The 27941-nt window shown below is 39.4% G+C and overlaps 1 protein-coding gene across 10 annotated transcripts; it reads right to left on the reverse strand.

The window, feature by feature from the left end:
- Positions 1 to 624: 624 nt before the first annotated feature.
- Positions 625 to 27736, reverse strand: LOC121908665 (oxysterol-binding protein-related protein 1-like). Of its 10 annotated transcripts, XM_042428868.1 has the most exons (30): positions 24055 to 24084; positions 23247 to 23354; positions 22720 to 22858; positions 22557 to 22642; positions 22389 to 22463; positions 22084 to 22195; positions 21908 to 21993; positions 21324 to 21468; positions 21055 to 21122; positions 20214 to 20258; positions 19848 to 19921; positions 19519 to 19582; positions 19235 to 19336; positions 19001 to 19120; positions 18788 to 18866; positions 18272 to 18378; positions 12047 to 12215; positions 10875 to 10946; positions 8987 to 9179; positions 6819 to 6894; positions 5859 to 5993; positions 5479 to 5576; positions 5161 to 5343; positions 4442 to 4549; positions 4116 to 4205; positions 3753 to 3876; positions 3541 to 3657; positions 3269 to 3392; positions 2481 to 2571; positions 625 to 1972 (listed from the first exon to the last, which is right to left on the reverse strand). In XM_042428868.1, the coding sequence occupies exons 1-30, from the start codon at positions 24064 to 24066 to the stop codon at positions 1870 to 1872; spliced, it is 3105 nt and encodes a 1034-aa protein (XP_042284802.1). In that variant the 5' UTR covers positions 24067 to 24084; the 3' UTR covers positions 625 to 1869. The 10 variants fall into 10 exon arrangements, with proteins under 10 accessions (XP_042284802.1, XP_042284809.1, XP_042284803.1 ...); XM_042428875.1 differs by lacking the exons at positions 23247 to 23354; positions 24055 to 24084 and adding an exon at positions 27013 to 27736; XM_042428869.1 differs by lacking the exon at positions 10875 to 10946.
- Positions 27737 to 27941: the final 205 nt, after the last annotated feature.

A 27941-nucleotide genomic window follows, 5' to 3' on the forward strand; every position in this document is an offset into this window, starting at 1 on the left:
AAGGTTGCCTTAAATGAACACAAATCAGGTGCAGTGACATAGTTCAATTGAAGCAAATGTACCTTTTCAAAAATATTTGACAATAGCAAAACTTATGTTTTGTTAAATGGGCATGTCTAACTTTTCATAATAACTTGATACTACTCAAGTTTTTATGCTGTCCAGTTACTGTCTATAGACTTGCATGTTTTTCTGGTGCGCTGCTTTTAAAACTTTGTTCATCATACCATTAAATTAAACCACTGTCTATGTGCATACCACTCATGCTGGTTTCTAGAAAAATAACTGCTGGTATAAAAGAGGGAGGAGTTTGGTAGAGTTTCATGGCCTGATATTAGACTGATTCAATTCACACATCAAAAAAAGGATAGTGCATGTATGTCCAGGATTTTTCAACCTGAATTTTGACCCCTAAGAGTCTGTGGATCAATTTTGTCTGCAAACACAGAATCCCTAAATTAGGAGGGTCAAGACAGGGTTTATGAAAGACTGGTTGCTGGGGGTATAACGAGGCAAGTCATAGCCCATGGTAGACAAAGTGGAGGGGTAGAAGGTACCGAGCAATATGGCTTGTGCAACAAGTTATCTTAAGATTAAAAGGACAATGACACAAAACCAAGGATGTTCAATTATACTTAAGCTTTTATTTAGCAACAATAGAAATTCTGTTTTGATAGCCAAAGAGTGACATAACAGAAAAAAAACTAACCTATAGCTATCCACAACATGAGAAATATTCAGTGCTTGATGGTGAAAGAGGTAAGGCTTGCATAGTTATAGAGATGCACATGCAATTATTGAAACTTTCGGTGAGATTTATGCGTACAGCACTAGGAATATCTAGTCATACTTGGCTATGGCAAGACCTTTATTCACACGCACACACAAATCTATATGGGCAGGGCAGCGTCCCTGCTTCAGTATACTGTAGCTATCAGAAAAAAGTGCTACTGCGTCTACAATCAGGTAGACATGTGCAACGGTTTTCATCTCTATACACATCTATACAGTAAGTAGTTGAGGGTTTGATATTTTTGACATTTATTTTATTATACAAAAAGTTATTGTTGTAGTATTGATCTGATATGGAAACATTTTACTTGCCATCATCTTTGCAGAGAAACAGGGATGCAGGGAAACTCCTAGACATGAGTTTACAATCGATTGCAATCGGGCAAATTTTGAACACATCCAGTTAAACTAGTTATCTTACAACTCTCATTGTACTTGGATGCAAGAACAAAGGCAAATTTATCCAAATGGTCTATTTTAATACTTTGCACCACATAATGTATGCACAAGTAGGATTAAAGATTCCTGATCAGTGAGCTTGTACTGCATCATGCACTCCATTGTAGCCAAGTCTGGCGGCATCACCACTGTGTGTCTGCAATGAAGCTGATGAGGAAGAGTTTTCATAACCAGCAGGAATTCTGGACAAACTACACACAATAAAACTGAGGTTGCTGTTTAAACACTCCATCTAACATGAAATATATGTAAAATACATTCTATTTTTTCCAATACATGTCTATACCATACTTATGTGGCCAAGAACCACAATAAATAAGAAAAAAAATAGCTTTTGTGCTTTATTGTTCACACGGGTCTATTGAAGAATATATAGTTCTTGGTTCATTCAGCGTTTTATGGGCTTTTGACAGCTTAAAGACAATTTTTAAGCATGTTTTTTCAAATTGAACTCAACAGCCGATCTTCTGTTCTGTATCAGCTTCTTTACATGGATTGTTTGTCTTTCAATTTCCCAGTGACCTGATATAACCCCCAGTCCAGCAGATAAAGCTCAAAGGTTGTAAATATATATATATATATGTATCCATGTGTATGTTATCTGTGTGTTTCTACTTATTAGTAGATGTCGGGCAGCTGAGTGTAGTTCCTGTCCCAGTAGCCTTTCAAGTAGATCCAGTCCTGAGCTTTGGTGTAAGGGTTGGGTCCTTGCTGAAACCACCTGTGGAGTTTTAACAATGAGATTGATTCAATATAAATGCAGCGCTAGGAGTTAATAGAGAAAAAAAAAAAAATCACAGCTGAATCAAAACACACACAAAAAGCATCACACTGCTTTGTTCAACTGGAAAAAAGGTTTTCTTGTTTTAAAAGGATCCTGATGTGATTCTGCTAATGTGGTTGTTTGTCTTCCTTGTTCAAACCAAACATCCAATGTCAAACACCAGTTTCTTCATGAGTGCCTGTGTCTGATATATACTGTAAATTAAAAATAACATGCAGTTCTGCATTTTGTCCTGAGGAGGGTGGTGTAGTGCAGCAATTCACACCAGAGCAAACAACAGCAAGAAAGCAAAGCTTTGAACCAAACCTTGGTCCGAGTGCAGTGTTCCTTCTCAATTATAATAAAGTGGACGGCATAGTTGGTAACACAGACAATAGGGAGGCAATTAGTAAAACAGGCCTGAAACTGGAGCGGCGACATTAGATCACATTTCTCAGTGACTAACCTGTTTTTCCATTCCTCTGTTGATTTGTTGCGATTTTTCCGGGCCATTCTCTGTTTTTCCTCAAGTCTTTTCTTCTCTGCACTTGCCAGATCTGTAAGACATAGATACAGGAAACTGAATATTGCAAGAGATGGAATAAAGCTAGTGTGGCACTGTGATGGAAATTCGCTCAGAACATTTATTCATGTACTGTACAAGTTACATAACAAACATATGATCACCTTTTAAATTATGATGCATACGTTCGGTGCAAAAGTCTCCTTCTTATCAAGGCTTTTTAGTCTATAACTGAGTCCCAATCCCTTATTCAACATGAGAGAAAATCCACCAGTGCAGTAAGGATAATCCAGCTTTTTTTTCTAAGGCAAATCAGTTTGTTTCAAGTATTTTCTACAATCAAGTTTCATTTTCACAATTCTAGTGCAGCAACATGCCTCATACTTTGTTTGTCAGTTATTCAGACATGTTCATTAAAAACCAAAAAAATAATAACCTTTTCTGCACTAACTGATTTTTTTTTTCATTTGTTTTAAACAGATAAGGTTTTTAGGACCAAATTATAGCCTGAATTGTCTTTCGTAAGACCAGGGTTTTTCCACTGTTACAGATTTAACTGCTCAACAGTATATAAAGTAGTTAAAAGCTCCATCTCCACCAGTTGCAACAGTAAAATGTTACTTTCACATTAATAATGATCCAATAAGAAATATAACAACAGAATGGGCCATTCTATAGTAATTAAATTTAGCTGAAAATATGTCTTCACTTTTACTTGAATATGGTCATACCTATATCTCCATTCTCCATGGCGCTAATGTCAGGTCTGAGGCGACTGTCTGTGGGTGGAATAACTCCCTCCATGCTCTTCTCTAGCTCATTTAACTGCATGGCGAATGAGGAGAATGCATAAAACTGCAACAGAGAATAAAATTAGCACAAAATTTCAACTTTGAACTTTGAAAGTATCATCATTTTGTTGCTTCTCATCATTGCGTTGTCCGTTTAAAGTATTTTTCATTTTTGAAATGAATCGTCCTCTGTCCCTTCTGTCCCCTCCTACCTTGGCTGAGTTGTCTGGTCGAGGCGTTATCTTCCAGATGAGCTCACTGCCTGGGATGACCTGGACCGTCTCAGCATCAGGTGGAGGCATCTCTTCTGGCTCCTCATCCACACTGCTCTGAGGCCAGAGGCACACAACACATACACTTAAGTTTAACTTGAACCAAATGGGGACAGAACACAGGTGACTTTGAACGCAGTAAAATGTAATACCCGTTTGCCTTTTTTATCCTCTGAATTCTTTCTGTCTGACTTTTTGTGGGCATCGAAGGTAGCGGGGTCTACTGTGTATAGGCATTCGGTCCATTTGCCATACATTGCACAGAGCTTCTTTTTGCTGCAAGCATACAAAGAACAGATGTAATAATAAAACAGCTTTAGATGTCTTTGACTTTTGATACATCATCTCTGAGGATTACTGTTCTGATGATATTAACTAAAACACTGAAATAAACGGTCTTGTTAGGTGACAAGGTAACTGACAATAAGGTAATTTATGACAGATTCACTCATTACTTTCAGGCAATACTGAACATTAGATAAAAAATGAAATCATTAATTACAGGAAGACGATACCTTTTATCTAGGATGTATCCTTCCACTTTATGGAGCTCCTTACCAAAGATGCCACAGGGTTTGAACGTCATGTTGCATCTCTCTCCGGTCCTGCCACAAAATGACAGACTGTTTACCAATTCTCTTTCACTGTTCGCCTTCTGCGAGTTGAAGCTTTCAAACATTAATTATCCTGCTCACTCTCTTCTATTCTAATGGCGACTGTCCCAGTTCTGCTCCCATGATCAATAAGCTAGATCTTAAAGTAGATCAACATTTCACTGCAGAGCGCAGAAAGAAAGATATTCATGCACCAAGCAGCACAAAAAGATGGCTGTTTCTATTACTTGTGATTGATCACTTCCACGGTGCCGTACTGCTCAATCCAAAGCTGACCAACAATGATATTGTGGACACAACAGGTGGGGTTTGTCCAAGTGTAGGCTTCATTATATCTGTAGAGACAAAGAAGTAAAAGGTAAAGACAAAAGTAACAAAGCATGACACTACCTAAAAAGGAATCAGCACAGACTTAACAGTCTTAGCCTCTTAACATCCACCCTTTTTTTTTTTTTAAATTTTCACCTATTTGGCATACCCAAATGAAAAAGCTTATAACAGAAGAACTATGAGGCCAAAATGCATGTATTAGGCTCATTTGAAAAGGTATCATCTTCTAGTTTCTGGAAATATGCTTGTTTAGCATGTAGCTAAAACACAACCAAAACTACATCAATTCAAATATGGCTCAAAAAAGTGTTTTTGGTCCTTGTCTATAATGAGTCATATTTTGAATAACAATAACTTGGACATGCTTTATGCCAGAACTATGCAAATCACAAGCACATCTGTATCCAGACCTTTGGGTCTAATCTTATGGGAGCTAAGGACTTTTTAGTTTGTGGTGTCACTGATGTGTCCCCAAACCTCTCCAAAACGTCTCCAAGTGGCCAAATTGTGCCAATTGCTTTTACTCATAACTGTGTGATGCTAAGCCGCTTACAACTGGCTAAAGCAGGTTGCCAGCGACCTGGTGGATGTTAAGAGGTTAAGACCTTGCACTCACTTGGGCAGCTCCAGTGTGATGATTCCCTTGGGCTCTGCTTCTATGCTCTTACCCCAAAACTTGAGTTTGGGATAGATGGAACCATGGAAGACAAAATCCTCCTTGAGGCCCTGAGCGTGAAAGGCACTGACTGGAGGGTGATGGCTTACTTGCTCTGACACCCACCTAAAGCCCAAATCATCTCTGATGGAGAACAAAGACACAGTTGGTGTTGCAGGGAAGTCTACTAAAAAAGTACATCTTTACTAAATGCAAAATGTTTTGTTTTCTGATGACCATATTTGTGCATTTAATGTACTCATGAGTCCGCTGTCGTACCTGATGAGCTCATATGTCTCCCCCAGTAGTGGGTTGAAGGGCTTCCCAGTCCTCTCCCACTGTGATGCTACAGCTGACACAGCAAATGCTGCAACACACTACAAAGCATTGACTTATGATGACCTGATTATAAGTAACTAATTAAATATTTGATAATGATAGGAAATTTAGTCAGTTCCATTATAGCTCAACACTGTTATATTCCACAAGAAGCTGATAGCACAAAATTTAATTACAGAACTCTACTGAATGTCTTGAATGAGATTACAATCTTGAATCAGACCTCAAATTAGAAACAACTGACATGTAATTTTAGAAATTAGTCCTCAGATTTCTATCTCTGTTTTTATTCAAGAAAGTAAACATGGGCATTGTGGTACCTTCATCCTCTCGACAGAGTCTGTTGTAGCATTGGCCTGGTGGATGAGGTAGGTGTGCTCCATGTATTCTGTTAGCCGCTGAAGGAAGCTGAGAGGCTCATTAAATACCACAGGCATGGCAATCTTTGACAGCTCCTGAAAGGAGGAGATGAGGAAGATGAAAGGAACTGTGAGGAAACACATGCAGTTGGATAAAAAAAAAATAGCTGCAATGAATCTTGTCCTTACAAAGTTGATATATAATATATAAATCTGTTAAATAATGTGTTTGTATACATGCAAATACTATAATGCCACAAATGATACATTGTCTTGGGTGTGTGAGATGTTCATGTGCGTGCATGCATGTTTTAGTGGTGTTACAAATTGAAACTGTTCTTTGTCTTCTAACATTTAACTGTAATATCTCAGCCTAGTGTAAGGCCACAGGAGAAATCAGTTTTTACTTGATATGCACACACAGAGCTACTGCAGTGGTTTACGATAAAATTTTTAAAAAAAAGATGTGGTGAGAAATTACGAGATATTATCTTAACTCAACCACCACATAAAGGCACTATTCAACAGCATACCCCGTAAGTGTGTGTATTGACAGTACATATATCTATCTGTCTGCCCACTGAATTGCGTATGCAGGAATCATTAGCCACACCACAGTTAATTGGGGAATAAAACATTAATAGACATTATTAAATGTAATTAAATCCAGGCAGCAGCTGCGAGGACTGAGATCCCTTAGGACTTTTGGACACAGATACTAATGACTATTACTTCTAATGCTTCCAAAAATGTAATGAAGTGCAAAACTGATTCATTGCCAATACCCAACTTTTTACTCAAGTTCAGTCCTTATTTAACAAGACTGCTTAAAAAAAAAAAAAAAAAAAAAAAAAAAAAAATCTCAAGTCAGCATTTATTTTCTTAAAAGGGTGAATCTGTCTGAGGGCTGTCTGTTCTCACCATGCCGATGCATTTTTTCAAGATACTCCAGATGCTGACGTCATTCCTGGAGAACATGGGAGCCGGTAGAGATGTTCTATGGTACAGCAGTATAGAGAGAGAGAGAGAGAGACTGTCAACTATAAAACAAATACATAAACAAATAGAATATTTCTGTTTATGCACATATCTTGTGCCATAAAAACTAAATGCAGTTCATTTTACACTACATTAATGAGAAATCATTCAATTTTTATTCTTTTTGCACAGTGTGCAATTTATAGCAGGCAAACACTGAATCCTTTAGAGCATGTGACCTGGTTTCCGTCATACTTAATTTACAAATATGGCACTGAGTACAAATTCTAATACTTGTGACTTTTTAGAAAAGCTATTCATTAAAATAATTATTTTGCCTACATAATAATATGAGTTTATACCATCTAAAAGCTACACAGTAGACAGCATAGCTTGACCCACCATTTGGGAACAATGTAATCTGACACCTGTAAGCTAATGAGCTTTCAGCTGGTCTAGTCAAGCCTCATGCAATACCCATGAATGGATGTGCAACTGCGCGTGTGTGTGTGTGTGTGTGTGTGTGTTGGTTTTTAAGACTGCTAATAAGATGCACTCCTTAAATTGTTCTTTTTACATATTAAGCTCGGCTCAAAAACAGTTCTCATTTTTAATAACAGAATTTCCACACCGTTGAGAATTATGACGTAACTTGTACGCATGCAGCCATTTTCCTACTCTTTCTTCGCCTTTACTGCTTCGCTAAATTCAGTCTTGTTTTTAACTGAGTTTATCTTCCAGTCATGCTGGCAACTGTAGTGTGGACTGTTTTACAGGTATTCTGGCTGGAGGCAGATGGTGTCCTTGTTTAGAAATGAGTGCTGAAGCAACTACACAAATAAAAGCCATTACTTCAGCTAAATAAACAGAGGGGAAGAGGGCGGGGGTTTGCTCCATCTGTAGGATGAGCAGAGCAGTGATGCATGGTAGACTATACTTCTGGCCTAGTTTGTGCTCCACCAGCCTTTGCTCCAAAATACATTTTTGCACAGAGGATTCCTTTCATTAGACTTTCTTAAAGACTGAAACATGATAAATGGTCATCTATTTTCTAAGGTAAATCATATTTACTATCTACGTATCTATCTTGCTGATGAAGTACTCCAATTTTACAGAAAACGTTTCCCCATTTAGATTAGAAATATGGTCAGAAATCCTCTTTACCGTGTGTCAGCTTTTCTAAAATATATGTAAAATCAATTTCTTAAGCAGAACTGCTTCGTTTAGAAAAGGCTGCTGAAACATGGACTTCAAAATTATTATTGCATACATGAAAATAAGTTATCTAAGCTGCTGTATTAGTGTGGCTTAATTCAAAGTTAAATAATACAAAATACAAAAATTAATGTTAGAATGTCATCATAGGAAGGTTAAGAGTGAAATGTTAAACATCTAAACTTGGGCTCGTCTACAGGCGAGCAGGGCCAGATGTACGTTTGAATGACAGGAGTAATTCCAAATAAACAGACACCTCTTAAATCTTTAATGCACAACACACACACACACGCGCGCACAAATATGCACACACAGCTAGTCAAGCCAGTCCCCTTTCCTCCAACTCTGTCTCTGAGCCAGCACATGCTAAATTATTCATGGATCACTTGTTGGATTAAGGAAGAGAGGCCAAGCCAGAATTCAGCATCTATGGAAATGAAAGAGATTGTCCCATCTTCACGGAACAAGGCACCAAAACACTAAGAGCAAAGCTGATTGTTCGCTTGGAGAGTTTGATCTGTCAGGAAAAACAAAACGGGACTATTCTCTGTGGGTTTGACTCAAACAAAAACACCTGACTACAATAACAGACCGGAGAGGAAAGGTGGTATCTCATTACACCTACTCTGCCATTTACCTGCCTGACTTCTTGCTGATTGAGGTCTGCAACCTTCCAAAGTTATGCATGCTAAGAGGTCACATGTACAATATTACAGTTGATCATCAATGTATTAACTTTTGCAGTCAAAAGTCAAATTACTGAATCCTGCTACCAGCTATGATAATCTAAACAGGTTGTCTGTAGAGCACTCAGCATGACCATCTTTCCATTTCAACCGGTCTCCATCATTTAAACCAATAAACGAGCATGACATCATAACTGGAACGTGTCCCACCTGTGCTTCTTGACGCCATTGTGCTGGGCTGGTTGGTTGCTATGGTTACCCTCCCCTGACATTCCGGTAGGCCCCCTGAGTGCGTTGGTATGGCGGAGGCTGCTGCGAAGGGGGGTGTCTCTCCCCTCGTCCTCTTCACAGGAGTGACTGGCCACAGACAGGAAGCCGCTCACAGAGAGCTCCGACTCCGACTCTGTGGGATGATGACAGGGGGCAGATGCCGGGTCATGCCAAACACTCACACGCACACACACACAGGTTTCGAGTGGCTGGCTCAGAAAGCGCCAGCTCTGCAGCCTCGTCCGCACACTGTCCGCAAATAAGCACTTCTGCTTGAGTTCCTCTCCAACCTCCCCCCCCCCCCCCCCCCCCCCCCTCCCCGTCCCTGCTGTCAGCCAAACCCCACCTGAGGATTGTGTTCCAATGAGAGGCCACGCAGAGGCTACATTTCCTCCAACATTGTTTGCTCTGAGCTTGCTGGATGATACTCCTCCCCAAGCCTGCACTTTCAGTGACATTACAGGTACTGTCACATACACAAAAGGAGAGGAAAACAGTGTGGTGTTTGTACACTCTATGAAGGAGGAGCGTATATGCTAGTAAGTGTTAATTAGTACACGTACCTGTATTTGAATCATGAGATCAGAAATCAGAAATGATCATTTTTAGACATAACAGCTGCATGGCTGTACTGTGTTAAATGTGGTGTCAGATACAACACTGTTCTATATAAACAAAGACATGTGATCACCCTCAGCTCAGCATGTGAAAATTCTCATATACTGAGCAGAGTTTTAAGTCTCATGGGTGGAGTGTCGCTGGCCAGTAGATAACTCAGGGCTATCTATGAATAATGCAACAATCCCTGAGAGAGATTGCTCTACAGTACACAAACATGTTGTAGGTGAAAGTCTACTGTACATAATCCCTGTAGTGAGGCTTTTGGCAAAGTTTGTGCGATCCTTTTTTTTTTTTTTCTTTACCTCAGACATGTTTCTGATGCAAATACTCTACATTGTTAACATTCAGTGCAGTAACCATTGTCAAATACTGTCTAACTACTGATGAATTGAACTTGAAAACCTAAAGCAAAAAAAAAAAAAAAAAAAAAAATTTCCAGCTAATCACTTTCTCATTACCTTTGAGTATAAGAGAAGAGGACATTTGCAGTGTTGTCAGGGAAATCTCTGAGACAGAATGCCGATAGACTGAGTGTCATTGAGTACAACGACGCACGCGCGCGCACACACACACACACAGTTTGCGCAGCTGTCTTTGTCAGGATATTGCGCTGACTTCCATTCACTGTGGACGGCCTAACCCAAACCCTAACCTTAACCATAACAAATGAATGCTTTACTCTAACCTTAACCTAACCTCAATTCACACCTTACCCCTAACTTTAACCAGTACCTCAGAAATGTCGTTTTGGTCCCCATGAGGACTACTGGTCCCGACAAGGTCAGTGTTTATACAGGAAAAAGGTCCCAGTGAGGTAACAAAGACACACACAAATACATTTACCTAGGTCACTTTTGGGGAATTTACACAGACTTACCCTAACCCCAACCATAACCACTGACCAAAAATCAGCTTTTTACCAATTGAGGGCGCAGCTTTTGTCCCCAATTGCACAAGCTGTGCAAGTCTGGTGTTTGTTCCTGAAAGTAAGCTAAGTCACACCCACACCCACACACAGAGTACAGCTGTATTTCTTAACAATGCTTATTATTCTGTGAGTGTGAACTGAAAACTGTATGATGCTGAAACAAGATGTGCTGCTAGTGTTTAATCCAACACAAGTATATAAATGTGTGGTACAATTCTTTAAGTTGCTCTGTGGAGTTTTGTTGTAAACAAAGTTATGAGTGCATTCAGTATTACTCACCAAAGTGCGCTGCTGTGTGTATCAGGACTGCCAAATGTGTTGAAAGCATTTCCTTCCATTTTCCTTCCTCATCTAAACATTTGCAAAGCCAATTTTTAAAGGGGACATGCTGTATTATACACATTTACAGGTCTATATTTTTAATCTGGGGCTCTACAGGAATATCTGTATTATTTACAGCTCAAAAAAACTCAAAGTCCTTATTTATCTTATACTGACTCTCTATGCAGCCTCTGTCTGAAACAGGCCGTTTTAACTCCTGTCTCTTTAAGGCGTCCCTCCTGAGGAGCGTGCTCTGTTCTGATTTATCAGCTGCCCCTCGGGAGACTTGCTGGCTCCGGAGGCTTCGTCAACAAACCATGCAACAAACTATAGGAGTACTCCTTTTTCTTTACTCAAAATGTCAACTTCTCAAATACATTCACACATGCTCGTGATGAAATCTGATCCGAAATATGAGAGTGGACGACGCAAACAACACATGGAAATCTCTTTAACGACAACCTTAGCAACAAAGGCTACGAAACGGGTGGCCATTTATGGGCATGCGCGACAACGCCGGCAAGGTAGAAAAAATTGTCATAAACAAAGCTATCGGAGCAGGTTAAAGCCTGGGTTTTTGACTTGCAGGGAGCATTTCTGCATATGTTCACCTCCACCTTCCAAGTTTTGGAATATTGACCATGTTAAGCATAGATATCTGCCATCATAACAGTATATAAATATAAACAGAAAATCACAAAGAACCTAATATTTCCCCTTTAAAATATCTTAAATTGTGCGTTGATTGCATCCATGTTTACAGGTTTGCATTCTTTGTCTCCCTTGTGTTGGTGGCACATCACATTACTTCTTTTCACTTTCCTGCCATGAATGGCCAATTGTTAGAATAGTGTGAAACAGACAGCAGGAATGGGTATTGCATTGCCTGCGTGATACAAACAAAACAGGAATCTGCATTTAAAAACACAGAGAACCTTTAAGACAATGGGAGGAATGAGCACAGCCCAATGAACAATGCATTTATGTCACTATCACCTTAAGTGGACAATTAGTAAAAGCGGAAAATGACGGGAGAAGATAATGACCAGGCTAAGAATCTGTTTGAAAAACAAGATCCACTGTGCTATACTGATGTACTGGTCTCAGTTGTCCAGCTAGGGGCTGCTGACCTGACAAAGCGTCATAGAAGTCATCTTCAGTGAGGGTACTGAGGGTGGACAACCTCCTGCTCTTACACAGGGACTGCTTGAGTTCGTGGTGCTCAGTTGCCAAAGTCTGCAGGGCCTCTGTCAGAGCTTTGTTCTTCTCCACCTCCTGCTCTAACTTCAGGCTCCAAACCTGGAAACACAGGCCCACCAGACACACAACAGACACACACCACAGACAAGGTACAGATTATGAAGAAAATACGCTCACATACTTTATTCTGATCCAATATTTTTGATTGTGTACAGTACAGCCTGTGTTGCTGGCAAATATGTGACAGTGAAGGTTTGACTGATATGAAGGTATTGATTTGCTTCTGTGGTGACCGCGGTTGTGTGCGTCTTTGTGGTTCTGACGGCGGGTCATTGTTCTAATCCTGCCCACAGATCTGGTTTCCTCCAGTCGGAACCAAACACCCCAGTCTCTGAGAGCTCTGTAACCCAGGATTAAGTGTCCCTTCAGAGCAACCCGAGCCAGGCCACTGTGGGCCAAACCAACCAGATCAGTGTTTCCTATTGTCTAGTGCCGCTGTGATCCGTCCTTCTGTATCCGAACAGAAGACAGGCAACTAAAAAAAAAAAAAAAAAAATCCACAGTCGCTGCCAAAAACACTATAGTATAAGATACTAGCATTAACAACAAGTAAAATTATAATTAATTTAATTTATTTAAGAACATTTTTATACTCAACTTACTAATTAAATGCATAAATAATATTATAAACCCAGAGAAAGATGCATTCACAAAAGTAAAGAAAGCGCACAGATCATTAAAAAAAATGGAGCAACCTCCAGTTTGAAAAATCCATGAGGAAGTCACCTTGAGGAAGAGAAACAGGAGCTTGTAAATCACACTGTAAATCTGAGACTACAAAGCAAGTGCAGCGTCTTCTATTAAAGATGAAAAGTCCAGCCTCATCTCTTACACTGACTGAAGCACTGTATGTGCAGCTATGCACAAAGAAACACCTGTCAACGTGGGTTATAATTCATTGACTGCAGCTGTGGTTTACTAATTTCCCTTTCTGTTATGTGGCTATAGCCATCATGGACACAATATTTTCGTGGTTAACATGAAGATATGTGATCAGCAACGCCAAAAAAAAAAAAAAAAAAAAAAAATTGTGTGAAATTTTAAGTCACGATTCTACTCACGATTTTCATGTAGTGACATTGCCATTCAAGTAACAAATGTCAAATACATTTTAGTGTCTGTGTGGTTTTTTTTAAGTACTCATTTTGATAAGGCTTTTTAAAATCATACTGTAAGACCATGTATAATATATATTATATGTACTATAGGTGAAAGTTATTCAAGGTATTCCATGGGAGGTTAGACTGCTTCAGATTGCTGTGTGGTGGAGATCTGGCAGTGAAAACACTGAGTGACATATTTACTTATTTGCTGATTTGATTTTTCTGATCAGCAAACTTCAAAAGCTGCCGATCTAGCCATTTAAAATGCGTATTGATCGATTCCAATAAGCACATAGTCAGTCTGAGCTCCTCCAACTCCAGTTGAGGGCTTATAATGTAAATAGGCTACATTAATGAAATCTATAATGAGCACCTGATTTCTTTTGTGACTCAGACTTGACTCAGCAAAACTTCCACATATACACACACACACAGTCATAAAGGTGGGGATGATTGCAACAACATGATGATCGTAACTGTCTGCAACAGAGAGCCATAAAACACCTCTGATTAGAATGTTTCGAGCTACATTAAGTTTATATGAACTGACGCATTCACGACTGTGCCGCATATCACCCCGTTTCCACAAATACTCACATCTGACACAACCACACTCAAGATATCCATGATCATTTTATATGGACATTTAACCCTGCAGCTTGTAAAAACAGCACAACATGGACTCTATATGTATGTAGAATGTCTACGGTTTTTTCTGCAAGTGTGAAAGACGCTCATAAGCGGCTTCTTTCACACGAGGTTCAACAGCTGTCTGACACCTACAGTCAAGGATAAATTTAATACTTTCACTCTTGCTGTCATCACACTTGCTATACTGTCTGTTCTGTTCAGCCCCTTTAGGCCATGTTCTGTATGGGAATATACAGTATGGGTGAATTCATATGTGAGAAGCATACAAATCTCTATTGTTCTGTCCCTCAATACAGATACAGGAAAAAAACATTTTGACATTCAGTCATGTTGTTGACTGGATTATTTGATTAATTAAGTTAAAAGCGATGGAAAGCAATTTCAGTAAAATCCAGCATCTATATTTATCCTACTGTTCTAAAATGCCTGCACTGGGACTATTTGCCTATTTGCCAAAATATGGCCTCTAATGTGCTTCCAAACAACGACAGCAAACACACACTGAGGCATTGGCTAATAAGAACAACTTGCCATATAATAAATGCATAAAAAAACTCCATAAAAAGATTCTTCTTGCAAGGCACCAGTTAATTCAAGCTTCTTTATAAATATATGGTGTAAAGTAAATAAGCTCGCTGTGTGTCTGTTAACACTTCCTGTCCCAAAGACTTGTCAAAGAGCCCGTCCAGGAACAGAACACTTTGTTGTGTAACTATCCGAGCCAGCTCTTTTCGCTCTCACTGCATCCTCTCGCCTGAGCACAAACAGCGCTATTTTAAGCTCCGCTGAGGCTGTGTGCTGTAGTTGTTGTTGAAGCCTGGGAGGGATGCTTCTCCTCGGCCAACACCCCAAAGAATAATGCTTTTACTTTGCTCTAAAAAATTTGCTTTCCTGGCTGAAGGGAAAAGTAAATCTCAGAGGCAAATCTATTATAGCTCGGTACAGCACTCTGCAATGTTAACTCTATACCAACCTGTACATGAATGCACGGTGGCTGGGAGTTAAGCAATAAAAACATACATTTTATTCAAGTGTGATGTGAGTATTGGGCACCAAAAGATGCAGTAACCATTACACAGAAATACTGCCAGGTACCTACCTATACCATATGCACTCTTGGCTTAAAAAAAAGGTCAAAATCTCAAAAGGCAAGGTTAAATATCAGGTTTGTATTAGAGGTCTTATAAGACACAAGAACAGGGAGGTCAATGCAGAACCTACAGAAACATTTAGCCAGTGCCTAGTGAGTCTCTCCTGGGTGAGAGATGACAGTCAGTAGGTCAGTAACCCATGTGGTGATGGTTGAAGTAAAGGTCAAACGGCACTTTGTGTTATCTCTAATCCCCAGGGGTTTGAAGGGCAATACGAGTTCTTACAGTCCATCGACAAAAATTTATGAATAACTGCAGAGATAGAGAGAGAGAGAGAGAGAAAAAAATACTATGCTGCCATTCTCCTGTCTTCACAGTGATACAAACTGACAGATCTGCTTATCTGTGTGTCACCGCTAAGTGGTTGCATGCCGTAAGCCTCCATTTGTTTTCTTGACAGGTGTGGAATCCTGCTGTCTGAGAAATACAAAGAGAGGTTGAGGCTAATAAATTTGTGTTGTGTGTATTGAGACTCACTGTCACACCCCCCCCCCCCCCCAGGTTTCTGCCCAGGACTGTCTATTTGCAGTTCAATCTTCATGATGGTGTTTTTGCGTAGAGGCAAAGTTAGCAGCACAAACATCTCTACTTTTAAATGCCATGTGGTCACTAACCAGCCATACTGTGCCCTGCATGTACTGTTTAAATGTAGCATTCTTATTCGCATACTTAGCACATATACTTAGCGGACTAGTCCTGCAGCAGCTGCTGAAGTGGGTCAGACCACATCTACTCCGCTGAAGGGGGAATATTGTAATTGCAGCAAAACCCTTTGAGCTGTGAATCAAGCCCCTCTCTTACACATCTGCCTGCATGTCAAGGGAAAATAAAGCACGTGATGACTTTACGTTATGTACTGTAGAAAGCATGTGGAAGTGGCAGCCACAGAGGCATCTGCGGCAGGACAATGGGATGGTGGAATTAGAGTTAATACCGCCTGATACAGCCAATCTCAGCACTTGTAGGAAATATAATCCAGTTAGTACACATAGTAGCAGCGGCTTAGCATGAGAGGGGTGGATGTAACATGCTTGTTCAGACATTTCCTTACTATTACACAATCTGGTTGTCAGAAATTAATTCAGCGTACACGGTTATGACTTTTTCGGTGCTTCTTCGGTGATGAGACCGAGATAAATGTCCTGTGATAACAACGCTGAGTTATTCCTTGTGATAGGACAGCAGCTGTTGCCAATTCATACATCAGATAATGTGGTTTCGCAATGCACACATCGCTGTATAAACATGCTGCACTTGGGAATTATTGTGCAGTATTTAGGGCTGGGTATCGGTACTCAATACCTTTAGGGTATCGACTGAAATAACCCAGTACCAAGTAGTATCGAAACTTCTCCAGTCAAACAATACGTGCATTCGATCATTTTTGTACCCAGATCTAGGGGGAAAAAAAGCCAATTTGTATGGTTTTGCTTGCAGCCAATCACTGCAAGCGTTCTTCTATTAAATAAAAATCATTTCGATGGGGAGGAGTGGTAACATTTTACACAACTGCATGCTTCCATTCGCATGATGAGTATCCAATGAAGTACTCTATTGGTATTGGTATCACTTTAAGGGTATTGGTACTGGTATCGCTACTGTTATTGTCATTTTTTAAACGACACGCAGCCCTAGCAGTATTATATCCAACTGATTCCCAAAGAAGAGTTTTATTGTATCTGATAAAAAATGAATTTAGATATCTTCAACTTATACAAAACCGCACACGTATACACAGGATTTGTTAGTTGTGTCTCCATATGAAGTTAATCTTAATTCCTGTTTTTCCAGAAGTTTCCAGTCAGAAAGCTGAGGCACATACCATACTGTAATCAGCAATCACCAGACACAGTCTCAGCAAATTAAAATTAATAGGCGATGACAAAAAAAAAAAGACCAATATATGATCTCTCAGTTCTTAAGTCTAGGTGATACAGTAAGATGAAATACAAAAGAGCAACTGTTGTGTTCAAATGGGCAAATTCAAATTTTTCTTATCTCAAAAGCTTAACTTTAAATATCACCATGTAAAAGAAGTCATCAATGCAACCTAATCTATGTAAAGTAGTCTCTCTCCATGTTCTACTTTGACTTAATTCATGACATTAAAAGCTGATCAGAGCGATGTAGCATTCAGTACCACTTTGAACATGCTCAATTTCACACTCTGAATTAAGATCGTTAAATCCATAGAAATGACCTCCGCATATTGATGAATAGCTGCTTATGCCAGCGCTTTAGACCCAACTCTTAAATCACCAGGATGAATCTATGCCAAACTGGGACCAGCCCATTGCAAACATATCCCGTTGTTCATCTGACAGTAAAAAAAATGACAAGAGAAAAATCAGAGAATCTAACTGTTATATTTGTACCTGTGCAGATGCTGGATGAGAGTGTCGTCCCTGTCTCTTCCTTCTCCTGTGTTTGGATGCTCCACCATGTGGAAGTATGCCTGCGAGCGTGTATTCTCAGTGTGTGAGGTTGAATGCATGTATCTCCAGCTGAGCCCGTGAATACACACGCGCTTGAGTTCCCTCGCTCAATGCACAGCCTTTCCCTAGAGCGGCAGTGCGTGGATCCAAGTCCAAGGGGGTGTGTGTGTGTGTGTGTGTGTGTGTGTGTGTGTGTGTGTGTGTGTCTACACTGATCTGCAAGCTGAATGCAGACCTAAGCATAAAAGCGGATCTTGCCTGTGTCCTTCCTACACACATGCCACACCGTTACATTGTTACCCTCAAGGGCACAGCACAGCCACTAGGACAGGTGGACAGGGAAACACACGCGTGCACAGGCAAACTTCAAAGCTGATTGGTATGAAAGAGCTAATGTAAGGGGGAGGGGCTTGAGGATTTTGTAACCTTCAATATAATTCAATCAGCCAATAGGAGCACAGCACATGGGGGAGCATGTAGGAAGGAATCAATGAGATGAAGATTCATACATGCTCAGTAAGCTCAAAATAATTACATCAGGTGTAGGATTGGAAAAGATTTGATATTACTAGATTAAACTTTAAAGTCAGATTTCACAGAAAATTGTCCTGCAACAGTCAGTGAACACTTTTTGATGGTTCTGACTGCATTTAATTATGTGTAACAGTATAAATCTACTGCATAGTGTTTCTTAGTTTGCTCAGCCTTGTACATCCTAATCGACTTGATTACAAAAGATGAAAATATTACCCTACCTCCTCGTGTTTTGTCAGCAGTTCAAGGCAGAGATGGAGAGCAGCACAGGTTTCACTGGAGAGCTCACTGGTCTCTTTGGCTTTCAGTAGAAGAGGGGCAGCCAATACTTGAGACAAGGAAAAATAACCTATTCTCAGTGTAGATTCATATTAACTTAGACTGTTTACAATAGCATAAAATAGAGCTGAAACTCTACTTTATTATTTGCATTAGAAATTATCTTTACAAATAACAATTTGGTCTACAAATTGCCAAAAATCTGTAAAGACATACCCCAAAATTACTTACTCTTCAAATTGCTAGTCTTTCTAAATAACAGTCTAAAACATTTTCAATAAGTAGTGACAGAAAACAGAGAAAAGCAGCAGATCTTCACAACTGAGAACCTTACAACGGCGCAATAATAAATGACTTAAATGGTTTATTGATTAAAAGATTAATTTTCTGTCAACTAATCAAATTATTTTTCCAGCACTGGTATTAGAATTGGGTTTGGACAGTAGAAAAACTCTCACCATTATTCTCCTCATTCTTCACCATAGATAAAAATATTGACACTTCACTCTCCAATTTCAGCTGGCAAGCACTGGCAGCCTGAAAGAGGACAGGAAAAGAGAAGCACTTGAACAGTGATGCATTAAGCACATATAAGCACTGAAAAGCAGTAGTTACTTTCTGTTGCATGATACTTTTTTACCTTACCTTACAAGTTTTGAGCTTAATCTTACCTGAAGGACTTGTGTCAAACTCCCCACTGCCGTGCCACTATCACCGTCATCAGTAATGTGTTGCTGGGTGCAGTGGTAAGTGCTATAGGATGAGTGTGCCTCAAAAGCGTCCAACCATCTCTAAGAGGACAAAGACCAGTAACATTTAGTATGTGTCTACTTGTGCAGATACATTCAGACAAATTAGTCAATTTGTTAAGGGGGGGTTGGGGGTAAAGGTGAATCTCATCTCACTTTTCTTGTTGCCATTGAATCTGTCTTTGAGGAGACCTTAAAATAAAGTACAGTGTCATCAAAGCACCTGAGCATGAAGACGCAATGATCCCATGGTTTGACCTGGAATGACAAAAAATACATAAATAAATAAAACTCACTTACAGCAATGCTCACTGCACTAGATGTCAAACACCATCATGTTACAAGTTGAATGTGATCACAACTGAAACATCTGACAACAACATTTAGTGGTCATGAAAAGGTCCATTGGTTACATGGAGTCTGTAATATCTACTACCTACCATGCAGTAGGCTTGTGTTAGAGACTTACAGCCCTGTTTCCGGACACCAGCCTGTGCATCAGCCCTGGAAAAAGAAACAGATGAAAGAGCACATTTACAAAAGCCTTCAGGCATCACACTCCTGGCACATAATATACAGAATTAAGACAATTCAGTAATCGCTGTTTAAGCTCCAGTTTTCACTGTATGATTGCTAAACTAAAAAAAAAAAAAAAAGCAGACTCCATCTCAAAGAAGAATTACCTGGGGAAAATAAAAATAAATAAATAAATAAATAATAGTATATACTTTTAGCTTTAGAGAACTGCAAACAGAAAAAGTTATCTCACTGTCTGGGGTACCAGGAGAGAGTGCCATCCTCAAGTACCACCCAGTGGGATCGCCATCCCAGAAAGCGTGAACTCTGTCAGAGACACATAGAAGTCAACAACAGATAAACTATGTAGCAAAAGTCAATGATATGTATAAATATATCATGTGTAGATGGGGAGAACGCAATATGTACTTTAAACTTTTGTAGTACTGAATAATAACGAATGAAGGATCTGTACTTCATTTATGTATCTAATGATTATACTGTGTTTAAATCCACAGGAAAAAGGTGAAGTCTGCACCCCCAACTGTGGAGAGGACTGAACAATAACATTTCCTGGCCTGTTTAGAGAGGACAAGAATACACTTTAACATCCGGGTACCTTCCAAAGAGGGCCTTCAATCTTCTGCACTCCATTGCTCACATCCTAGGGAAAAAAAAAAACTCAATTGAGGTTTTATTTTCAATTATAATAAAAACTGTGAAAGGTGATTAATATACAGTATTTGTACAGTATTTGTTAATTTGCAAACAGCTTTATGCTTAGCCTTTTTTCATTTGCCATGATGACTATGCAATGCTCTGGATTAAAGCAATGCCAGGCTCATGTGGCATCCAAGCAAGAGCAAGAACTGCTGACTTGCAAGGCTTTTTTCTCCAAAGTGAGAGAGAAAATGCTGAAAGGTAATTGTGTGCACATCCCACCCTATATTTGGGCCAGGTGCAGGATAGCAGAGTCCACTTTTTCCTAAAATGAAAAAATCTAATCTGTGACTAAGGGGCTGTAGAAACCAAGTATTGATTTTCAGCACAAAAAAAATCATTTATTAGGTCATGGAGTGCCCAAAATTGGAATGTTTAATCCTCTAGGAAACATGCAGGAGGAAACTCCTGTTTCACAGAAATCTGATCATCAGAGTTTTGAATTTTCCTAGCTATATTTTGGCCTGATGGTGGCGCTAGCAGAGATGCCAGAGGATCGCCAAAATAATTTGGAATCATTTTGTGGACTGTGAGTCAAATTCCTAATTTAATATTAGTGTAGTGTGGAGTTGATAGCTCAAGCTGGACAGCACAACTGTCAGACAGAGACTAACAGTGCATGTTGAAAAAATAAGCTACCGTACCGTAATTGGCTCCTTCCAAGGAAAAACCTACTTCAAAAGGAATGAAAGGTGAATAGAAATATGTATATAATATCTGATACTGTCCTCTGTCCTCACCTTGTTTTGATAGGCTGCTAGAATCTGTTTCAGTTCATCAGTACGGACCAGGTCCAGTGCTGTCTGTTCTGCAACACAATCAGCCATACAGTAAATTATTATGCACCTTTAGACACCACAAAGAAAAAAAATAGCAGAATGTAGTCTTTACCATACCTGTACATATGAATGTTTAACTGGTTAAATGCCATCCTGCTAAACATTACTGCACTGATAAAACATTAGAGTAATGAGGTGATTGTGAGAACATGTTTTGTAATATACAGTACCATTGTTGTTCTTGATACTCGGGTTGGCTCCAGATTTCAGCAGCTTTATAATGCACTGCTTCTGCCCTCTGTAGGCAGCACAGTGTAAGGGCGTATTCCCCACCGAGTCCCTGCAGTCAATGTCCACAGCTTCCTTTCCACTGAGCTAAGAATGTTGAACCAGAGAAAACAACTTAACAAAAGCAGAAGAGAGAACATTTACACATCCAGCTGCATCAAAACTTGTTCACACATATCTGAACTATATCTACCTTAATCCAAGAACACATTTTACATTATATAGGCTTATCGTGGCCTTGATTTAGTTAGGCCAAATGTTTTAAGACTCCCAAACTTTAGACTTGCTACCTACCAACAGAACCTCAGACCATTCAGACCCTATTATATCAAGCATGTAGGATTTTTGCAACCAGTACATGGACAAATACAACTGTAATCATGTAGTTTGTGCAGGTTAACAATGGCAATCTAAATTGCAAATATGTGCATACTTATTTATGTGTGAAATATTATAATTAAATTAAGAAAAATGCAGTGAAATGGACTTTATTCCGCTAAATTTCAAAGAAGAGCCAGATGCTAACCAGCTTAGACAAAGTGGAGATGTCCCCCTCTCTGCTTGCGTCTAGAAGCCTCTCCTGCCGCCGCCTCCCCTCCCTTCTTTCTGCAGCTGCACAAACCAAACAATATATGAGAACAAGAGCACCCGATCTTAAGTCATGAGAAGCCACTAGCCATTTTTTACTCTACCGTTTCATACCCTCCAGCATGGTAATGATTTCATCATCGTCTGTGACATCTTTAGGGATTTGAGCTGTTCCATTGATTATGTTGGCACAGGCGTCATACCGCAGCAGCAGCAGAACAATCTCCTTAAGGGGCCAAAATAAAGAAAATATAAAAATCTGACCATCACTTGTCACACTCACAGTGGTGAAAGTCTGTGATAGTAATTCCAGCTGACAGTAGTTTGGAAGAAGGCACACTACAAGTTAAGAGACAGCAACTCTCCTTATAATACATGAGCTGACAGGGAAGCAACTCTATTTTTTTTAATCGCTTTACCTTTCTTCCGGTGTAGGCTGATTTGTGTAGAGGTGTGTCACCCATGTTATTCTGCACATTCACATCAGCACCCGCCTGCGAATATGTTTCAAATCACACACTTCAGAAGAGCCACTGAACACAATATACAAAGCAAGGTGCAAATCATCCACTGTACAGCTCTCTCACCTTGAGTAACTCCTCCACAACATCCCTGTGTCCAGAATAACAGGCCAGATGGAGAGGTGTCCATCCTGAACTGGCTTTAGACCTGGCTACAGAGGAAAATGAACTCTCCTAACTACCTGAAGATATGCTAGCATGGTAGCATCTTTCTTTTTTTTCCACTTACATCTGCAGTTGATGTTGAAAGAGCTGCTTTGGTCAATCCTCAACTGAAGGAGCCTCTGTATATGAGAACAACTGCCCTCTTTAGCATAGACGAGAAGCTGCTCCTCAAGTGTGTCTGCCTCCATCACCGCTTGAACTTTCTGTGGCCCAATATTAAAAATTGACGTCAAATCTGTTCAAGACACACTAAAAACAGTTAGCTTCTCCCTCTAAAATTAATTCTTAAACAATAAATCCATAGGCATGGCGTGTCTGTCAGTTTATTTAGCCTGTTCACTTGTTTTTGGCTTGAGTGTCAATGGGAAACGTTTTTTTTTTTTTGAAAAGCTACGACGCGTTTTAACAGGCGACCTGTGGGGCTGAAGTACTAACTGCACAGCAATTAGCTGGTTAACTTAACTAACTAGAATGACATAATGAGATAGCAACTTCACACTTACAGGTAAGGATTTTCAACTAATTCACTGAACCTTCGCAGACTTTAGTTCAGTTTAAGCCGAGCTGAGACAACACAACACAACTTCACACCTGAAATATGATCATTTCAATCAGCTGACAGCCGCTGGCAGCAGTCATGTGACCGAGCTCTTGGCTACATGGGTGTAAGCAGGGGCGTAGCTGGGATTTCCTGCCACCCTGCACATAAAGTTACAGTTTTTCTCAATTGCTGAGACCCATTTTCTGAAACACATGTTCTCTAAATATTAAGTGCAAGCACCACATTTTTCATACTTTGCAGAACCCAAAAAACCCTCATATTTGTCAAAAGTTGCCACCAACAGTGTTGCCACATATTTTCAGTGGGAAGCATGGATGTATATCTGGATACAGCGTCGGAGGCGGGCCCTGTTCATTCCTATGAAAGTTGCTCAGTGCATTACTTCCCCATCTGTGTGGCCCACAGAGCTAGTGCACTAGTGACCTTCGCCGGCGGAGTCGGCTACTTCCGGTTTAGCCCTCTGGCTAACATGAATGGGGATAAAACAATTCAATCGTGCGGCTGTTCTAGGCTTTTGAAATGTGATCGGACCAAATGGATCAAATTCTGATAGTGAGACAAGTCATTTCGCTGGGGTTGTGATGCACAAAAAAATGTATCTGCTGATTTACAGATGTCTCTTTCACAATGTAAGTCTACGGGAAAAAGCCTTTTTGGGCCAGTGCACAACCCTTGACTTTGTAATTACATGTTTTGGCCGCTATGTCAAATTTGCTTCAAAGCCCGGTGTTCTTCCAGTATCCAGTTCTCTTTATACATCCATAGTGGGAAGTAGCTAAAACCTGCAGGAAAAGTCGATGGATTTCGCTAGATGATGCAACGTGCTAATTTGCATACCTCTGACATCATGACGTAGTTACATTTAAAATATTTTAAAAAATCTAAAGAAAATTAAGTCAAATTAAACTAAACTGACTATAACTAGCTATATCATTAGCTATTTTTTTCAAGCAGCTCCTCAGTGTGGATCTGAATCTACCTCTAATATTAAGAAACTTTTATGCGGGCTGTTCAACTTTAACTGAAGTATCATGAATAGAGAGATGATTATGCACTGGAATAAATTCACTGTTGTCTATTTTGACAAAAAAAAAACAACCCAAAAATCAAACTTAAATAGTAAATCATTTAGAATAAAAACAATTAGGATCAATGATTGGTCACTAGGTACACACATTCACAGCTCATTTACGACTCTGGCTGATGATTTTTCCACTGAACTGCTGCTCTGTCCCACCCACTGAGCATTCAGCAATCAACATAGCCCCACATGAGCTCTTATTCACTGAGAAATACTGGCAACTCCCTTCAAGTAGTGGAGTTAAGGTCTGTTCAAAAAGTTGCTAGATGTGTCGCTAGATGCTTTTTTTTTTTTTTTTAAAAAAAGGTCACTTAAAGTTGGGAACACTGTTTCTGGCCACGGTGGCCACCCTACAGACTACAGTTTTTCTCAGTTGCTGAAACTCATTTTATGAAACACTGTTGTTCTCTAAACATAAAGTGCAGTCACCACATTTTTCATACTTTGCAGAACACAAAAAGCCATTTGTCAAAAGTTGATAACTGCCAGTGCCACCAAAGTGACATTTCCCTTTATCATTGCTTACGTTAAGACAATCAAATGTCAAAGGAACTGTGTGACGGAGGATATTTTGTTTTCTTTACGTGATTTCTTACAGTAACTCAAGTCAAATATCTGCTAAAGCTAACTGAGTAAACTCATGACTGGCTTTCTTCTATTCACAGTAAGACTCAACATTTCAGTGGCTATCCTAACACTCCTGTATATCTCATCACAACATTTTATATGTGATGTTATTCCTTTGTGTGCACATGTGCCTCTGACCAAACTAACATAGACTACAGAGAACTTTTGCTTCTTCTTTTATTTCTTCCCTTACGTATATTTCAAGCCTGTTGTCCATGTCTGATGTTTACCCGCTCTATAGGCTATCCAGTAACTGTGTGGCTCTTACAAGAACCCAGTTTCACCCTCTGTGGTGTAATGTGTTTGAGAAATGATGGCTGAGGAGTTGCCCTGTAAACTACATTTGACAACATGTGATAAGTTGCACTAATAATGGAGGATAAACACTAACGGAGTCTGAAGATTAACCTGTTCATCACCTCATCAGTTCTTTTGGTATTATGTCAGTGTTAGAATATGAAATATTTGGAAATATGAAACATTTATGTTTGAAAGATTATGATGGTTGTGTGCAATATTTTGCATGTAAAGATTTACACAATCAGCATGTTGACAAATGTGCTGAAGAGCAGTACAAACCATTAGAAAAGCGATAATCCACTTTGGAAACCAAGGCAAAATACAAGCAACAAAAAATGCATAAAATGGTTTGAGAAAATGAGCTGTGGATTTAAGAATCACAGTGTGTTGAGAGTGATGATTTTCATTCAGCGTAAATTGTGCCAAAGCAAGTGAGAAAAACTGTAAATGATAATCATTTTTTTGGAATTAAATTCACACATATTACATGGGTTAGAAAATTTTTATCTTCTCTGTCAGGCTCCGGAGTGTTTTATTGCTGGTGCAGGAGGTAAAAATGTAGGACATTCATTTATTTCTGTATATTAGTCATTGAAGCATATAAACACATTACTTTTGAAAGTTTTTATGATTTTACATTCATTCTCAAAACATTATCATTAGTGCTGCTCTTTTTTTCTCTTTTTGACTGCAGCTGCTTCTTAATTGGTGGAACACAATGCTGCTGCGGGCGTTTGTGTTCTGTCTCAAATAATCTAATAATGTTCATGTTAACAACATTTTCAGATCAGATCTAATTATCCTTGGGTTCATGTGAATTGGGTCTGACTTCCTTTGGATTAAGTCTTTCTTTTAAAATCCCATCAAACCCCCACACTTGCCAAATTCACTCAAAACACATATTGGAAGTGAAAACAAAGGTTAACTTTAAAATGAACTACCTAAACTTGTCACACAAATGTATGAGAGTTTGCACTTTCAGTTTTTCTGTGCCATTAGTGCATTTCTGGTTCAGTCCTTTTGTTTTAACTTCCAAATAAATTTGTTTACATATCTGAACTAAATTGAGAATTTGTTCATCCTGTTTAATCATTTCACCGCTTGTGTTGCTTCCTATTTATTATAGCAATGTCACCATGTTGCTAGATCTAAGTAGTTCAGTGAGAGAACATTACTGTATCATAACTGTATTATGTTTACTTCCTTCCCGTCTCTTGTTATCATTATCGGAATTCTGTGCTCAATATAGACTACTGTTGATGCATTGGAAATAAAATCCTCCCTCATGCACACACTATTTCCAAATAGTGGTTCTTTTCCAGGTCATAACTTGACATGTTGGTGTTAATGAATCCTTGACCTAATTACTCACTGGAGGCCAATTCTTATTTTGCACACTAGATGGAAGCATTCCCTATACCACGTGATGTCAGCACAGGTTATAGCAATGTATAGTATTTTGACAGACAGACAGTGACAATGCTCAGGAGAAAATCACACTGAGACCCGCCCATTGTGGCTGCATTTTAACCTTATACCCTTAATTCTACTTAATTTCTGTTTTAAAGGTCACTCATCCTAGACAGTGGGCTAAGTAGAAAACTGGCTGCAGACTTTTTTGAGGTATTGAAGGTCAATTCTCTGGGTGTGGCTTTGAAGGCCCTGCTTACTTCAAGCAATTAGGTCCCATGAGGTTTGTGCAAATCTGGCAGAGAGGATGATGGGAGGTGGTCCTGTAATGAAGGAACATGTCAGAGAGGACTTCAAAGATGAGTTACTAAAGTCACCTATGAGAAGAGAGATGTCTTTTTAGGGCTGTGTTGACCAGGAACCTCAATCACAAGGAAGGCTGATACACAACAGAGCTGCAGCAGGAAGACAAAATGGACTTGGACCGAAATGCTGAAGTAACTAAAGCACAAACAACGCAACAGAGTTGAACAACAACTCTTTGTCAGCTGTAAAATAAGTCTGTAAATCAGTACTCTGATGTGTGAGTTTTCAAAGCAACATGAGAAAACCGACAGCACCCCATCGAGGACAACTCAACTGTGCCTAAAATGCTGGTGAATCTGTGAAAAAACAACTGCAAAATTCCTCATCAAGGGGAATTAAGAGAAACAAGTCTTGAAAATCAGGACAATTATGACGAAGACAAACTGCTTTGAGAAAGAGGAACAAACAAAACAAAAGAGATATGACAGACAAATGTTTTCTGTACTTTTTAAGTATTTTGCAGTGAATAGCTGTTGACGAAAACAGCAATATTTGGCCTTGATGGTTCTAAGCATCATTATCTTTTAGATAATATTAAAAAATATTATGACTGTTTTTGTATTGGGACTGCCAAAATGGTGTTGCTCTCTATAAGAGAGAAAATATGCTCTTTCTTAGCCCTGGCACCTGTTTACACAGACAAGGTCATGTGGGCCACCCCATGTTGGGGGAAGAAAAAGCCACTTCACAGCTTCCTTTTAATTTTCATATCTGGTTGTTGGTGTATGATTGTAATTATTGCCATGCTCTACATACTGCTCTAATGCTGCTGATAGAAATGAGTAACTGCCTTTCAACTGAGAAATGTGTCATGGGTTAAAGGTGGTCTTTTCAAGTCATTAAGGTTGTTCTGATCATAATTTGCTTCACCCTCCAGGGATGTTTGTATTGATCTTATTGCAATTACTGCTTCTTACACTGGTCCAATACCTAATAAAAC

Source organism: Thunnus maccoyii, chromosome 12, assembly GCF_910596095.1.
Source record: "Thunnus maccoyii chromosome 12, fThuMac1.1, whole genome shotgun sequence".
Taxonomy (NCBI): Eukaryota; Metazoa; Chordata; class Actinopteri; order Scombriformes; family Scombridae; genus Thunnus; species Thunnus maccoyii.

Excerpts from the sequence above, each read along its gene's own strand:
- LOC121908665 (XM_042428868.1), bottom strand. Across the intron at positions 19,583-19,847 it reads CTCTCCTGGTACCCCAGACA|GGCTGATGCACAGGCTGGTG; the intron begins GTGAGATAACTT and ends TTCTTTTTCCAG. Across the intron at positions 18,379-18,787 it reads GAAGAATGAGGAGAATAATG|TATTGGCTGCCCCTCTTCTA; the intron begins GTGAGAGTTTTT and ends CCTTGTCTCAAG.